At 38.4% G+C, this 18,070-nt stretch overlaps 1 protein-coding gene across 50 annotated transcripts in view; it reads left to right on the top strand.

The window, feature by feature from the left end:
- The window catches only part of ABI3BP (ABI family member 3 binding protein), a 185,417-nt gene extending 167,544 nt beyond the window's left edge, over nt 1–17,873 (top strand). For all 50 annotated transcript variants that reach the window (XM_067003035.1, XM_067003061.1, XM_067003053.1 and 47 more), the window contains 5 exons: nt 7,684–7,763; nt 9,312–9,341; nt 10,361–10,522; nt 14,359–14,472; nt 16,452–17,873. In XM_067003035.1, the coding sequence (XP_066859136.1) occupies nt 7,684–7,763; nt 9,312–9,341; nt 10,361–10,522; nt 14,359–14,472; nt 16,452–16,567 (502 nt within the window). In that variant the 3' untranslated portion in view covers nt 16,568–17,873. The remainder of the gene's footprint in view (nt 1–7,683; nt 7,764–9,311; nt 9,342–10,360; nt 10,523–14,358; nt 14,473–16,451) is intronic.
- The last annotated feature ends 197 nt before the right edge of the window (nt 17,874–18,070 follow it).

The raw sequence follows: 18,070 nt of genomic DNA on the forward strand, positions 1-18,070 counted from the left end.
GTCCTATTTTACTTACAGGACAAGTACATCTTTTTCACCTGGAGATTTGTCAAACATAGTGTTTTCAGTATTTCACTATCCTATCTTAGAAAACTTCTGTTGGTTTTAGCAACATGGAAAGTACTAATCATGATATCCATTATTTGGTTGGTCAAAGTTTTGAAACTGCTGCTGTTCCTGGCACTAAGCAGTTACCTGGCTCCAGATACTCTGGATTTAGATTTCTGTTTAGTTTTATCAAGTATTTTGCTTCTGATATTCACTTCTACCTGAAATCTCTCAAACCATGTTGTATGGTTACATTATACAAGCTAGATAACTATATATACTTCTTATACAGATAGTTATATCCAATTAGCTGGTGCTTGAAGAGGAAACCTTTCTCTTGTTTTATGAATGTCTTCTGCTGAATTGTTTCTGTTATAGATGTGCTTCTGTGAGCTATTAATCACATATACACTGTTGATTTATAAGTTTGTACTGCTGTTAGCTTTTATTATCCTTCATATTCTTCAGGAATTTTAGAGTAGATTCAGGTCATATTTGAGTCCAACCTCCATTCAGTATCATGCTTACTCCAATTTTTCTACAGCTTTTACTATATTTTTATTCCCTACTTTGTCCTTCTTGTTAAATAAGTGAAATAGCCAAATTCCATTCATCCTCCTTTCTTCTAGTTAGGCTGAATCAAGTACTGAGTTACTCAATTTTTACTCCATCATTCAAGCAGTGAGCGTCTATGTGCTTGTTGATGAACCCTGGGCAACCTAATGTAGCTTTTAAGTTGGTCCTGTTGCAAAAAGGGGCCTGGATCAGATGACTTCCAGAGATCCCTTCCAATCTAAATTATTATATGGTTTTATCTTATGTGGGTGGTTTCCAATCTTGTTAATCTCAACTTTGCCCATTTTCTTTAATGCAGGCTGAGGTCTTTTTGTAAGTCAATGCAAATATCATTCATTTCTTAGCAAAGAAAAATCAGAGAAAAGTATAAACTACCTGTCAGCTTAATTTTTGTCTTCCACATGGAAATTTCAAGTTTTTCATGTTGAGAGCAACTCTCACAGTGTTTTGAGAAATGTACCATCTACTCTATTTGGAAAACGGTCAAAACTAAAACACAAGACTGATCTTTTTGGTCAAAGCAATTACAGTCTAGCTTCCAAGCGGTTGTTTTAGAAGTGAGATCTGTAATGTTCCATCTAACCTGTCATACAGGTCTCCTTGTTTGGGAGTTTTTTTTAATGGGGCTGTTCCCACAGGAATGCCTATTTTCATTGGCATACCCCAAACTCCATTCTTTGTGCTCTTTATCTATTCTTAGCTTTGAACTAAAAACTGCCTTTAAAGAAAGAAAGTGTTGCAGTAACTTCTCCTATGATAATAGTCATGCAAGATCTGCCGTATGTGAATCTGTCAAAGTAAAGTTGTTATTCAGAGCTTTCCACATTTCTCTCCCTGAGGTGCTTGCTTGTAATAAACCTGGAGAAGCCTGATATAGAAAGGGGCTTACTGTGATTGTTTCCTTCATTCTGTCTCCTGTGTAGTAATAATGGTGTTCATCTGCATCTTCTCCTTCATTAAGATTAGTTTCACTGTCCTGTAGCTTTTTTCATGAACCTTTCCTAGCCTAGAATGTTAAATACAGATGTTCTTTTTGGTGTTTTTTTGGTTTTGTTTTTGTTTTGCATCCAATTCTCTTTTCCCATTTCCAAAAGAATTTTAGTTTTTTTTTGTTTGTTTGCTTTGTTTTTTAATAGTTTTAGAGTTTCTGACTTCTTAAAATTGATTTATTTTTCTAAGTCTCCCAATCATCTGATATAGTATCATTTTTACTTTGGTATTTCTGCTGGTTCTTCTGCCAAAATATGTAGTCCCTGCTCTATCTTGAAATATTTTTTTTTAATTAGTTGTGTATTTCCTCTTTCTTTCTGGTGGTTTGTTTAAGGGCAATTAAGTTCATAGAACATACCACTAGTGTCCAGGAAACTTTGCAACACTATTTTCTATACAAGCCTTCAAAAAAGTCTGAATGTTGTTGAAAACAGTTCTCATGCATGTTTGTTTTGGCAGTAATTGGAAGGTAATAAAGGAAAATATGAAGGCTGCAGTTCTGCTGTATTAGTCAGAGATGTGCCAAATGTCCCTCAGAAAGTTCAGGTAGTCATTAAAATAGGGGATGTGTCTGTCCCACTAGTCTACTGGTGAAAAATTTATAATCCAAAAAAGTATTAAGAATAATCAAAAAGCCTGTGATGCTTGCATTTCACAGATACGTAAAGCTTCCTTTTAGGTTCTGATCCTTTGCCTAATTGGTGATTTCAAATATACTTTTCACATTTAAAAAGGTGCTTAAAAGGTGCTTAAAAGCACATTTGAAGTAGTCTCTTTGGACTTTTGCTTCAGATTGTGCTCCAAGGTAGAGTATGTTTCCAGCCATGAATAACCTTGAGGATTAAAAATAGCAGGAAATGCAAAAACAGAATAAAACTAATAATCATTATAATTTTAAACACACACAAAAACACCAATCAATTAAAACAAACAAACAAAACTGTAAAGTAAAGGTGAGATGTGTAGGATATATGCACATACCAAACTGTTTTTATGATGTGGTAGGCGGTTTCCTTCAAAAGTTTATTTCATATTTCTTTAAGGTATGAAACAAAAAAGAGAATGCTGTTATAATACATTCAGAGACCATACCAAGTCTTCAAATCTCTACTGAATAATACAATCATAGGATGGTTTGGGCATCCACAGCTTCTCTGGGCAGCCTGTTTCAGTGCCTCACGATAGTAAAGAATTTCCTCCTAATATCTAATCTAAATCTCCCCTCTTTTAGTTTAAAGCCATTACCCCTTGTCTGATCACTACACTCCCTGATAAAAGAGTCCCTCCCCATCTTTCCTGTAGGTCCCCTTTAAATATTGGAAGGCCCTATAAGGTTTCCCCAGAGTCTTCTCTCCTGTAGGCTAAATAACCCCAGCTGGAAGCTTTTTATAAATTATGAATTAATGAATTAATTAATAATGTACCTGCTCATGTCATTATTACCACTATCAAGTATTGTTTGGTATTGCAGTTAGTACCAAAATGTGTGCTAACCACATATAAGAGAAAAATCTCCTGATGCAGATAGCTTAGATATTGGTAACAGCAAGAGTCAAGCGATGAGAACTACAGTGAAAGATACAATGATGTTAGAATAGGACTATGAAGATTACAGAAAAATGCTGGATTTTTTGGTACTCTATTGCAAGGATTACAGGCTTTTGTAATAAACTGCTGTTGACCCCAGGGTTCACATGTAAGCACTGCCCATTTCTTTTGGCTCTTCTTCCAACCTAATTAGGAGAAGGACTCCTCAAACAAGCTCAGCGCTACTTATTTATTTATTAAGAAAATATTTCCTTGTCTTATGCCTAGTTTTGTTTGCTCTGTGTGATCATGCTGTTATTCAAGCACACTCTGCAGAGACAGAAGCTCAATACATTGGGGCAGTCTTGCATGATTGTCATTTAACCACCAGCATCTCCCCAACTATTGATCTGATGTCCCAGGACTGTACTCAGTTCCTCTAGTCCTCAGTATTATGATGAAAGACCTTCTTCAGCTATTTTCAGTGCTGCAGTCTTCCATCTTCTCCTTTTGCATGACTTGAGAAGTGCAGGAACAGTTACCTCTGCCAAAGTTCCATGTGGAATAGTGATTTCCTATGGCGGAAAAATATGCTCTGCATAGTAATTACTGTTAAGTCAAGTCCATTTAATCTGCACAATGACTTCCATTGTCTTTGCAGTATGAGGAATTTGGGAGGCCTAGTCCTCTCCCAAGTGTGTAGGATGACAGTCTTAAGGAGCATAGAGGTGTGAGAAATGTTAAATTGCTTACTTATATACCCAATATAAGTAAGTATTTGGCATCGTGGGTGCACAGATAGAAGGATGGAATATAGGCTGCAGTTTCTCATGAATATCAAGTCTAGCTATGATGTAGACATGGGATAATCATTATATAGCTTTCCTATTTCCCTTTATTAACTTTGCCCTACATACTTTCTTGAACCTCTAGGCAATTTTCCCCTCCCTTTTAGCTTGTGTTGGAAGTATGTAAAATTGCAGCAAGTACCCTTATTTTTACACCATTTTCCTTCTATTTTCATTGAATCATAGAACTGTTTGGGTTGGAAGGGACCTTAAAGATCATCCAGTTCTAACCCCCCTGCCATGGGCAGGGACACCTTCCACCAGATCAGGTTGCCCAAATCCCAATTCCAGGGATTGTGCATCCATCCACAGCTTCTCTGGGCAACCTGTTCAAGAGCCTCACTGCCTTCATAGTGAAGAAATTCTTCCTAACATCTATTCTGTATCTCCCCTTTTTTAGTGTAAAGCCATTATCCCTTGTTCTGACACTACACTTCCTGAAGAGTCCCTCTTCAGCTTTTCAGATCTTCCACCTGACACACAAAATGGAAGACTTCATGTGGTTTTCTTTGAAGAGAGCCACACCATGGTTTTAAAATTAGTCAGATCTATAAAGTCTGTCACACCATGAACACAGTTTAACTTCACCTTCCTCTACCTTTCAGTATTCAGTCAACTAGTTTTTTCTTTCCATCTTCAAAAGTGGTCATTTCTAGTTTTTGTACGGTTCCAGCCACCGCTACTGTTTCAGGAACGAGTGTGGCAGAGGAAAAGGAGGCTGTAATGCTTGGGTACCTCTGAAAACACTTATCACAAAACTGGTGAATTGTATATATTTTAGTTTCAAAACTTGCTTTTTAGTGTTATTAGGAAGCTCTCCTAACTGATGTTTTTAGGAAAAAACAGGAAAAAAGGTCCATACATTAAACTCAATGTTGGACATTCCTTTATTACTTTCCCCTTCTCCAGTTTTCTTTCTGTTTACATGGGCTGAAATCTAAAGATTTTAATTCTTTATTTAAATTTTGCCATAGCTTTCCTGTTGTGGTTTGACCTTTTGCGAAGATCTTAGACCACAGTTTGAAATCCTATACCAGAGTTTGAAAAGCACTGTTTGGAAAATATTTAGACTTCAGTTTTGTTTTGGTCTTTTTATGGAGTTAAAGAACTGATGGGTCCAAGTTCATGGATTTCAGCTTTTTGGAACAGGACTGTTTCCAGTGAAGTATGTTAGTGCAACTCCAAGTAGGACATGTCAGCTCCTGAGGACAATATATTGGTTCAAAAATCAGCAAAATAGCTTAATTTGTTTCAAAATTCTCCACCGTCTTTTCCAGATCCTGATGTTATGGATGGTAGAGGAATATAACTTGTAAAACCCTTATATATTTAGATGAGATACAGATTTGGCATCTGTAGATCTTTAGTTCACACTTGCTGCATCATTACCTTCCAGATCCCTGCTGCTGCCCAGTCCAGTTCCATAAAAGCATTGCACCTGCTCATTTTTTGTCCTTTCCTTGTAGCCATTGCTGCGGAATTAAAAAATAAAAAAAATCCAACTCTACATCAGGAATCCTAGGCAAAAATATATCTTTTGATTTCATATGAAGTAGCATAAAGATATTACTATCATCTATAAAATTAGACCATAAATGCCCATAATAGCAGTAGAACATACCATACTAAGCTATCAGTGATCAAAGTTCAATCAGTGACCTAGATGCAGTATTCTACTGTGATGGAAGCAAGAGAACTTCTCTGGAGACTTACATCTGAAGGTATCCATTAAATTGTACATTGTCCAAAATGCATCTTCTAGCTATTACTTTAGAACACCCAATATATTACAGAGTCTTCATCACTGATTATTCAGAAGGAATCTCCAATTGCTGTGCTACAGTTCTCTGAGCAGCAACCTTTCCTGCTAGGTGACAATATTTGACCAAAAAAGTTGGGGTTTTCCCCTTAAAAAAATAAAAGAAAACCCTAGAAATAAAGGCAATTGCTTCTGTAAGCAATTTCTAAGTTTGTCTTAGACATGCTGCAGATGGAAAACAGTTACTCGGTACTGCACAGTTAGTCCACTGAGGTTAATTAGTGAGCTGTCAGGTTTTGTAGGAGCCAAGAAGCAATGAGAAGTAATCTAGAGTTTGGATTGAATATTCTGTCTCTTGTACAGATTTGTAAATGGAGTTTTACCATTAACCGTGCAAAGAGTGCTATGTTTCTTTCTTTAAAGAAATTTGCTGTTTGGAAACAATCTCAGCAGTACATTAAAATGCTGTGTTACAGCGTTGACCTACCACGTTATCACTAATAAGTGATCCTTCACGAGTCAAGAGCTGAGGATTTAATTGCCAACTTCAGGGATTCTCATTTTGTTCAGTTTTCAGTCTCTAAGTTAGGGTCCATATTCCAGAACTACAGTCCTTTTGACTCGTGTCCTCTGTATCTCTAGCTGATGAAATATTGTAGAGGTTTACCACGCATGCACCCAGAGCATATGACAAATCTTTGTGGCTGGTATTTGTAGGGCAGATTATTGCTTCTGACTGGTGGGAAAAGCATGAAGACGGTGCTGTTGACTGGGTGTTGACATGCTACTGATGAGGGTGCTTTGGCAGGGAGGGCACTGCAGCTCCTACAGGTAGGCATAGGCACAGGTGAGAAACTGAGCTGTTGCTGAGCAGTGAGCAATTCCCAGGTGCTGCCAACCTGGAGCCAGGAGAGTAGAAAAGCAGCTTTGCTGAGATGGTGTGTGTTGGGAGGCAGGAAATGTGTGTGTGTTCCTAGCTCTGCTGTTGTTGTGAGACTGTAGCCATACCCAGCCTCCCCCCTTGTAACTCTCTTTCCTGCCCCATGGGGCTGTTGTCTTCTGTGCAACATTTGTAAGTTTGCAGCTATTTTTCAATACCTGTTTACCTACAGCATCTAACTGAACATCCAAGTTTCAGCTGAGCTGCCAAGTTAGAAACAATCTTGTCTTGCCTGTCAACATTAAGCAAGTGCGAGGGGTGGGAGAGCCTTGAGCAGAGGACTTTGGCTTGGATTTCTTTTTTTTCAATTTTATTCAGTTTTCTTAGCACTTAAATGGTTCCCATCTGAGTTGTGAGGAAGAGCGATGATGAGATAATTGCAGCATAGACTGATGTTGTGAGATAATAAGGTGAAAAGATAAGGTGACACCGCACAGTATCTTTTAATTGCTTCATATATTCGCTGTTAACATATATTCAAGCAATTGGAGACTTGCCTTGGCTGAGCTTCTGTCCCAGAAGCCATGCCTTGCATTTCACCACTGGCTCACTCTGTCACTGTTGGTGGGCCTATGAGGTACTACATTGGAAGTTTGTGTTCTTGTGATGGAAAAATGTGCAAATAAATAGCGTGCTTTACTCAATCTCTCCTTATCAGCTTTTTTTCCAACCTCACCTGAACTGCTCCCTTTGCCAGAACTGAAACCGCATGTGTGAGAGGCGATGGACTTAAACTAGTGGTGCATTAATTCAAACATTAATAGCGTGTGAGCAAAGAATTTTCAAAAGGGTTGGTAAATTACATGTTCAGAGAGGCCTTGTACAGATAGGATGAAGAATGTCTCGGTGTTTTCAGAGCAACAAACAAGCCCTTTTGGTTCTTCTCCAAGAGGAGTAGCACCAAGGCGTGTATTGGCAGTTTGCTTGCTCTGGACTCCAAAAGAATGCTTGGTTTGCAAAATTTTCTTTTTTTTTTTTTTTTTTGTATTTTCCAGTTATGAATTCCACGTGAAACCTAAAAACCCGCTTGGTGAAGGTCCAAGTAGCAATGTTGTGTCTTTCAGTACGGAATCAGGTAAGAACTTCCAAAAGTCTGCTGACTGTGATTTACAGTGGCTCTTGTATCCATGTTGGTGGACCAACTTTAATTGGTTTTAACTTGCTTCATTTTGTATGCTTGGTCTTGCTCTTGGAGATCTTTTCAATCTCCAGATAGTTTGTTGTTTGTTTTTTGTTTTGTTTTGTTTTGTTTTGTTTTACTACTCAGCCTGTTACATTAATGGCTGGAAGGTCAGCCTGAGATCACAGCTCCATTGTGTGAGGGTGTAAGATGGCCAGACTGCAGGAAAAAAGGCAGGAACACAGAGATTCTGGCATTCCCTATGAAGAAATTAACTTTATCCTTAAAGAAAGACCCTTCATTTAGGATTCATATTTCTGACCTTTTTGTGTCTATTGAACTCGTTAATATGTTCTGGATAGGAAACATAAAGTTTTCCTGGGGGCTGGTATGTTTATAAGCACTCTTTCTACTTGTACAAAAAAGCTGTTTGTAATAGTACTGTCTTTAGACTGAAAAGAGGATTGAGAAATAGTAGCTGGAAAAGTTGATGTCCTGGTATGTCTTCATCCATCCTTCTTACTCTCCTGTGAAACTGTTAAAGAGGTATTTACGAGTCCATTTTGACCATTGGTTGGTTCCCAATCTTAAGTCCTAGCTGACTCAAAGGTGAGAATCAGAGAATGCCTGTGCTTTCTGTGTTTGAGTTCACAGTGAGGCTAACTGGCTAACTACATTCAACTTAATGACTCTGTACAAACCAGGTATCTTCTTTTGTGTAGAAGTGTTTATTATTTGATACACTTAAGGACCCTATTCAACACCAAATGGGTGTAGCCTGCTTAAAAGGACTTTGTTGATCTGCATTTTGAGCCAGGTGTAATAATATAATAGTCCTGATCTAGTGCTCAGTCACTGATGGATGGATGAGAGTTTTGGCTGAGCAAGGGATTAGACAGGGAGGAGTTCAGATGAAGCCACACATTGAAAAACTGTGAATACACTCTTTGTAACCTGGATTGTTAAAATTAAAACAATGTTTATGCCAAGTGCAATTTTCATTAATGACAAGGCTTACATTCTGTCTCCTATTTAGCTCGGCCAAATTAAGCAGTCAGATTTATTTTTTCTTAATTGCACACATCAATTTCTCACTTTTGGGCTTTCTAACCAAGTTTTGTGTAGCAAGCATTACAGAAGTGTCCTTTTTTTTTCCCCAGGTTTTTGACAGTGTAATTAAAAAAAAGGTGGGGGTTGCAAAGGCAATGGAATTGGGTTTTACTGGCAACTGTTTTAAACTTCTGTCTTTACTAGAACCCAGTTTGAATCCAGGGTCCCAAAAGTAACATTTTTAAAAGCTCGTTGATGCTGTAGTTTCACACCATAACACAAGAAATTACTTTTGTTAATTTGATACAAAAGTGAACTTTGCTTCCAAAACACTGTGTTTCACAAATTACAGCTGACATCAGCTGTAGAAAATTACTTACCAGTGCTTTTCCATTGGAGTATTGGGAAAGTTAATTTTATGGTGTCTGATTGAATGTTTGTTTCTTTCCACAGCGGACCCAAGAGTGAGTGAGCCAATTTCAAGTAAGATTATTATGTATATTATAATGTCCTCTGATCAGATTTTTTTCAGAAATAAAATAGCATAATTTTAATGGTGGGATTCTGTACTGCACCAGTTAAATGAACTGTGGAATCAAACAGCCTTTACACATGATTTCCTTCTTTCCACCCATATTTCTTGTAAGGAATCCATGCCAGGCTACTTGTTTACCTGAGCAGAATGCAATCAATGTGATGTGGTTCTCCCATGGCAGCTGGGATGGCTTCAAACCAATGTACACGAATGAGACAAGGACAGCGTCATATTTTCTGTCTTGTTTTTAAGTCAAAAGAAAGCTCTGCAAAATGAATAAGCTATTTCACACCTTTTAAGTGAGTTACAGAACACAACTCAGAGGATACTATTTATCTGCCATTGTGTTTTAGAAAAAAAAAATCTGCTTTAGAAAAAAAAAATCTGAAGGCTTGATTCAGCTCTGTTTTAGGCCACTTACAAGGCTCTTGCTGTCTTCGGTAGGAGGTAGACTGAGCTTTTGAAGGATAGCTGAGATCCATTCAAGCAAAGTGGTCTGCTTTTTGCATTTGTAGAGGACTTGACAAAAAAACTGAGACCCCATTTATTTCCACGTAATTCATGACACTTAATTTTTATGCAAATTCTTAATCACATATGGTTTGCTGCAAGTTGACTGTCCTGTCTTGAATCCACTGAGAAACAGTGACTGTATCACATAACTTTGTAAATGAACATTTTGCCCACACACATTGTCCCCCTAAGAAAGTAAGAGTGAGCTTATTCCAAACTGGCTCCACTGACACACAGAGCAGAAGCAGTTCACTACATCAATCACATCTGCGCACTCCAGTGCTTCCTTGAAATACCTTTCATGTTCAAAATGCAGCTGACTGATTCTGAACTATTGATATATTTCATGGTACATTCTGCTGCATGGAGGTTTCTAATTCTATTTATTCGAATGTATTTGTTGTAAATAATTTTATATGCATCGTCTATACTTCAGCTTCTTCCTTTCTTGCAGTGGGAAAGGACGCTATCTGGACTGAAATCCCATTCAATTCTGACACCTATTCAGAATGCAAAGGGAAACAGTATGTAAAGAGGACTTGGTATAAGAAGTTTGTAGGTGTGCAGCTGTGTAACTCCTTGAGATACAAGATATACCTCAGCGATTCACTTACAGGTAAGAGAGATTCATGTCAGTGTTGTCCACATTTTATACTCCTCAAAAATACCATGGCTGCCAGAACTAAGAGGCTTATTAACAAGATGAGCTCTGCTGAAGTGTGATCAAGTATGTTTAATCTAATCACTAGACAGATAAGTCATAAATATTAGTCTGATTGTGCTCAGTAGTCATTGACATGTTTGCTACTGAATTTTCAGACTCAAGAGTTACTTCTGTATGGTTATCGTCTGATCTGTTGGTATCCTGGGGGATCATACAAAAAAACTGGTAAAGATCAGATGTCTGCCAGTCAATAGCTTATATTGTAAAGGTGCCAAATCTGTATTTAAAACACAGCCTGGGATAGTTCTTAATAGATGATTAGCACCTAAATTTAGACTAGGATTAGAGCTCAGTCATTCCCATCCCATTTGGTAAACATCTGGTTACTCTATTACTGTGGGGTTTATAAATACCTGACTACAACCCTAGTGAACAGGTTTTACTCACCTGCTTTGACATTCTTGTTTCCTTTTCACATTCCCCATTTCTGTTCATGATCTTGTTTTCTCTTCCTCCTTTTTCTTATATTTTACTGTTCTGTGTCTTAGGGTCATTAGAGAATGACGTGTCTAAGACTGGAATCAAGTGTCTAAGACTGGAATCAAGACATGCTGTGTCTAAGCTGGGGAAAAAGCCTGTAAAAGTATTGTTTTTCAGTTAATTGATAGTTAAGCAGAACTTTGCATCTCACGTAGATTGTAAATGCTATATTTAGAAATATTTTAACTTCTTATAATCCCAGTTCCTGGCTTCCTTCAGCATGAGGTCTTTCATCAGAGCTGCACTGACAATTCTATTACCATGGCATTAGTGCAGCATCCAGAGCACAGAGGGTGTAATACAGCTGTGTATGGGAAATGTCTTTGAGTGAAAGTTAGGTAGTACGTTCATCCCATTGTATTGAATTAACTAGGAGAGACTGTGACTGAAAGAATCAGCTTTCATAAACCAAAACTGCCCCAGCTCAGAGTGCAGCACCTCACAGGAGCAGGGCTCAGTGGTCTCTGTGTGTGGTAGCATGGAGTGAAAAGAGAACAGGGGGACTGCAGGACAGCCCGTGCCAACAGAACCGTAAGCTGCCTGGCCTTGCACCCACCACCATTCCCCCATGAGCAGACAAGGAAGGAAAGCCCTATCCTTAATAGTAAGTACAGTACCTCATATATAAATAATGTCTTGGCAATTATGTGAATAAGAAAGACAGTTTTGAACAGAGGTATCATTCAGCTGGTGCTGTACTTAAGCAGCTGTGATCAAATGACAAAAGCTGGCAATGAGGCATAGCGTATCACAAAACTAGCCAGTACAGGAAATAGCAGTGCTAATATAGCAGGACTAGACTTCAGCTCTAAATCAAGTGAATTAACACCGCAGTGAAAGCTACTTCAATCTTAGAGTGAAAGCTTAATATAGCAGGAGCCCATTTTCCTGTTTTTGTTAGATTGTTTCTTGCTGGAAGGGTGGTGATTTAACTTGGCTGGGGAAGATCATGGTAGCCACATTGTATTCATTATACTTGCTAAGCCTGGTTCTTGCACTTGAATTCTTACAACCAGTGCTGGCCAGTTGTCGCAATATTGGAAGGAATTGAAATCCTCATGTAGGAGGAGCGTGGTTCTATGACCCCCCCCCCACCCTTCTTCCTAAGTGAGGCTGTCATGGCACAGGCCTCTAGATTAGAGTGGGAAAATATCCAATCTGAAGCCAAACTCTGTTCTCAAGTGTTTTTCACTGTCATACCTTGTCTCGTGGAGACCTGCAGAATTGTATCTGCTACTGCTAGCCAGCTCGGCAACATGCCAGTAGCAAAGGGCTATGCTGAGGTCTTAGTTCTAGGTTACACTGAAAATAGCTTATAAAGTTTTACTATTTAAGCAGCATAATGATCTTGAAATTTGGGTGCAGTGTAGATGTGCTGTTGTATAAGGCAGCCAACAACAAGGTGTCTCTGCATGCTTGTTTTTAGCATAAAACTTCTATTGTTGCAGAATTCACAATGTATAAAATAAGAACGGTATCTAATTTTCTTAAGACGATCCATAAAGGAACGCTGAAAACAAACATTTCACTTTATGCCAGAATTGCTATTCCCAAAAGAAGATGAATCTAGTAATTTGCTAGTTAATATGTTAAGTGTGTTCCTTTATTGTGGAAAGAATTGTACAATAAGGGTTTAATAGTCACTGAGATTGCTGCTAAGTTCTGTATAGCTATTGCTTGAATTATACATAGGGTATGCTGTGGGCCAGGAGACTGTGTGTACATCTGAAAGATACTGTTCCTGCGTTAGCCATAAAAATATCTGTTTTCTTCTGTCTCTGGTGAAGAAAAACTGATCTACATTACAAATGCCAGGATCGTTCTATAAACCAGCATCTACTGCTGACCTCATTTAACAGTCCTCCAGAGCAGTCACAATAAGCATGCCAGAAAATCAGCCCACCTAAAAAAAAAAAAAAAAAAAAGTATTTATTGAGCAGAGGAAAAAAATAAATTCTATGTGTGACCTTCAACAGCCATGGGAAAAAAAAAAAAAAAAAGAGAAAAAAAAACCACATGCAGTTCTGGCAGCTTCAGTGTTCTTAATTTCAGTTCACAAATTTACCAAGAGTAACTCCCTCTGACCAGTTCTTGTATGGAAAAAAATGTTCCTGCAGCCAAAGCTAGACAGTAATAAATAATTTTCTAAAGCTAGACCAGAACTGCATGGACAGAGACCATCAACGAGGTAAGAATTTTTGGCAAAATATTGATCAGACCACAAAAACATGAGAGTGTTTATTGATAGGCTGCTGTTCTATTAATTGAACTTTAGGGAGTAGTATAAGCTACCTCACCATCTGTCAAACAGCCAGATTGGCACAGATTCAGGGCTACAGGAGACCCAACATCTAGTGAGTAACTAGACGTTCTGCTTAGCTTATGCCTAAATACTGAGTCTTTTTCTAAATAATTCCCACCTCTCCTTGGAACCTCACAACCCAAGGTTGGATGTACTAAGAAGTGCTGTGAAAGGAGGTTAGAAAAAATGGTGAGTTTATCTGAAAACATTTCCTGCCAGAGCCTGGGGAGAGAAGATGGCATGCTTTTCTCCATCTTCTGAGCTGAATTTTGCTAATTTACTGTTTGCAAATCATATCAGTAAGGAAAAATCACGCTCTGTCAAAACTGCTCCACTGTGAGTCCTCTTATCAAAAGGCTAAGGACAACCCATAATGTCAGCACACACTGCATTTGGCACTTGACACTTCATTTTCTACTCAGTTGCAGTCAAGGGTCCTGTTAAGCAATCCTGCAAAGGAACATATGGGCAGGCTTCATGTTCTGGATAAGCAGTTGTTACACTGTGGTCATATATTGGTTAGTTAAAAGGTATCACTTATATGTTGGTATGTATTAAGAGATGGTCTATAAAGACATCTTTGAAAATACTGGGGGCTTTCTGACAGGGAACCAAACCTGTCTCCCATTAAAATTCCTAGCAAAACTCACCTCATTTTTGATGCAATCAGGATGAGGTTCTGGGTAATAACAGGACTTACATATGAAAAATAAGGAGGGGAAATATGCATCCAGGCATAGGTTTTGGCAGAGTGGGGTGCTTTTGTCAACAGCCATGAGCGCTGTACTTGCACTTAATGCTCAAATTACAGCTACAGATCCTGAGAGGTAAAGAATTGTAGCGTTTGCCTTGGCTTCCCACAGAGCTAAGTGTACAGACCTCTGGTGGTTTTAGCCCTCACTAAACTGCATTTGGATTTGTAACTTTGCTGCTCCTTTGCTTTCAGGACAATTTTATAACATAGGAGACCAGAGGGGCCATGGAGAAGATCACTGCCAATTTGTAGACTCGTTCTTAGATGGAAGGACAGGACAGCAAGAAGATCTACCAGTCAAAGATGGTAATTCCTTAAGAACGTCTCTGCAGCAAACCTTGGCAATTCCTTTGTTTGTCAGTTTTTTCCTGCCAGTGAAATCAGGGCCCACCGATGGGGTGGGCAATGGAGAGGGACTACCAGCTCTGCAGCCAGAAGGGAGTCAAGAAGATTCTGAAGATGAGCAAATGTCTTATTAAAAGAATGTTACGGCTCAGGTTCTGTTTGGTAGTAAACAGCCTCTCCTGTTTAAAACATTCCAGCGGATTAGTCATATTCACATTTGGAATTACATAGTTAAACCCAAGCACAAATTTGAGTTTGCAGAGAGGCATGAACTGTTATGTTCAAACTAGCAAGGTTGATTTAAAATGCCATAAATCATCAGTTCAGCATTAAGCAGCTCTGTTTAGTGCTAATGAGAAACTAAAAATTATTACTGGAAAATATAATTCATGCTGCAGCAATTCTGAATACTCTAATTCAGACTGGGTGCACAGAGTTCCAGTCTAGTCTAAGCGGACAGGGGAGGAGATGTCCTAAATGCAGCCATGACCTGCCTGGTTCTTTTTTCACATGTTGCTTAAGCTCCTTGAGTGTAAGCAACTTGTACTTCTGCCAGCTGAACCTCCGCCTTGCTTGTTTGCAGCATCCCTGGTGTGATTTATTCCATTCCCTTGTAAGAACATGGGCCGTACTGGTGGAGGTGTGCATGCTGAATGTGTAATGGAATATTTTGATGAGAAAAATATCAGAGTAGTTTTCAATACAGCGTCAGTGTGATGACCAAAACTTCGCGGATGTAGTGCTTCATTTATAAAACATCTTACAGTAGTATATAAATGCATTGTGGTAGGTGTGGTAGATTAAACTGAAGTACCTAAATTTTTTACAAGTTTTTCAGAAAACAGGTAATTAATCTGCAAAGTATTTTTGTATGTTTTAAAAAAGATTTTATAAATAGAAAAAAGCTCTCTATGCCATAAGCTACAAGACACACACAAAGCCAATTTGTTTTCAGTTACTGGATCTAATTGACTAGATGCATGAGATACGCTCATTTTTAGTTTAAAAAGCAAAAGAAAAACTAAAAAACAAAAACCAACAAAACAATCAAACAAAGGCACACACCCAAAACAAACCTGTAGCTTGTATTTCTAGTAAATGAACCAAACAGAGGAAAGAACAGACATACTGTCCATTGCTGCTCAGTTCTTCCCTGGTTGTGGCGAGCCGATTCAAACCAGGATTAACTACATTTATATTCAACCTGAAATGCAGAGAGGGAATCATGGTGTGTTGTGGTGTATTATTCACAGAAACGATTATTTTGGGTGTATGTTAGCAGGTGCTAGCATCTGTGTGCACATTTGCATGTGTTAGCCACTTGCACGCTTCTGATGGTCAGGTTGGATACAGCGTTAATTGCTCGCTTAGTTTTTAACTTCACGTTAATTGTTTGGATGGGAAGTGTGTATGTTGTCACAAAATAGATTTAAAGCAGAGGTTTGATCTTTCACCTGGGATATAGGGAAGATCGTGTGAAATAGCCCTGACTCAAGTTATTTAGGTTCACTGCAGTGTTAATGCTGCTGCAGGGGGGGACTATTGAATCATGGGGCCTTTGCAAGAAGCAGCAGCCTCGTGTTGAGAGAAGGCCCCGCAGCACCACAGGTGGGCAGGGGTGGCAGAGGGCATTTGCCTCTCCTGCCGGCACCACCCGGGGGTGAGGTGCTGAGAAAAGAAGGCTCAAGGGTGCCAGGTTTTCACCTCGGCCCTACTCTGGGCTGCAGTGGTCCCAGGCACTTCTGAAGGCGGTAGACAAACTGCAGTTGTTTCGGACTGCTCGTTAGTGTCAGGGCTGCAAGTAACCCTAGCTGTGGCAGATGGGCTAACAGCCTAGTGACTCTAACCATTAATTGAATCTTATGCAAACCCAACAGGGAAATCAAAAGAATGTACTCTTTTATGGTTTCATGCAAACAAAATTCTGTTCTCTGTTCTAGGATTTTTCAGGGCAGTTCGTCAGGAACCTGTCAAATTTGGAAAAATAGGCGGGGAGACTCGCATTAACTATGTTCGCTGGTACGAGTGTGGAACATCGATACCCGGGAAATGGTAGACGTAACGTGAACCTGGTGAAAAGACCCAGCACTAACCATCCCTCCAACTGCCCAACCCAGCTCAAAGGTGGAAATGTATGGTATGCCTGTCACTTAAACAAGTTTGCTGATGTGTAAGGTTTATACAAGTCTAATGCCAATACTGCATTAATTGTGTAATAGCATAGGCTGCTTACTGTAGTTATCCAGTTTTACAAATTTTAGATTTTTTAAAAAAAATAAAAAGGCGGCTAGGGACATGGTGTAGGATAATGTGTAGGGAAGCTGGCTCCCTATTCTTGAGGTATGGTTTATATGGTATTTTAAAAGATACAGTGTGTATATTATTTATCACAATGTTGTAATAAATGTTTAAGGCACAGTTATGGTAAAGTTGGTCATGGAATGCAGTGTGTGTTAGTTTTTAAATATTCACTGGTCTTATTATAATGTAAGTGCTATAAGCTATCTGTCCAGATAAATCTGTAATGTCTCCCTCTTCGTAAATTATAGAAAAGACCCTACAATTTTTAATATCCTGCACCCAGTAAACTTGAAGCGCTTTCTCCTTACATGTACAAACAGTTTATACTCGTGCCTAAACACTGAAGCAGGTTTATAGTACGTGCAGCTTTAAACAATCAGGTTAGTATTTTTTTTCCGTATTTTTTTCCATATTTGTTTTCAAATGCAAGCTTCACCTCCAGCAAAACAGTATGATCAGCCTATGACTAAGGAGTTAGAACTGTTACCCAATAACTTGGCAGTGGTTTGCTTTACTCTAATTAAAGCAGACAGGTACATACATACACTGAATAATAATAATAAAAAAATAATAATAACTAAACTGGACTCCATTGCCGTGGCTTTTCATGAAAATGTAAGTTTTCAGAGAAACTTCATGGTTCAAAAACCAAGTGTATGTATAGTGCAAGGAGGGTTTGGAAAGATAAGTGAAATGGAAAAAAATAAGCTAGTCATAACAGCATAATCAGGTTTATTAAAAAAAAAAAAGAGAGAAAAAATGCTTTAAAACATTGTTTGTTGGGGACAAATGGGAAATAGTGATATCTAAACTTTTAAAAGTGCTTTACAGCAGTTAAAACCTCTCCCAAAGCTATTGTTGTACTGCTTGAACATTTATGAACTAAATAAAGAGATGTAGTTTTTTTTAAAAAGTGTTATTCATTACATTATTAATGTATTGAAAAAAAAAATGAACAGGAACACCCAGATATATATAAGTAGAAATAGTCATTTATAGAAAATGCCTTATAAAGTACATTGCAGGTACACTGTACGCCTAATAAAATATTTTTTAATCAAGTGTTTTTCATTGTTTTACATGAAAGCAAGTATTAGTTTCTGTGGCAACTGTTATTATTACAGGAAGCAGTTCATTCTAGAACAGGACCTTGTTAAATAGTTTGATGAGCACCTGAAGTGTTAGGTCTGACAAGCACCACCAGCAGTAATTACACATTACAGCTTACTGGGTAAATCCGTGCCTGATATGAAAGCAA

Source organism: Anser cygnoides, chromosome 1 (genome assembly GCF_040182565.1).
Source record: "Anser cygnoides isolate HZ-2024a breed goose chromosome 1, Taihu_goose_T2T_genome, whole genome shotgun sequence".
NCBI classification, from domain to species: domain Eukaryota; kingdom Metazoa; phylum Chordata; class Aves; order Anseriformes; family Anatidae; genus Anser; species Anser cygnoides.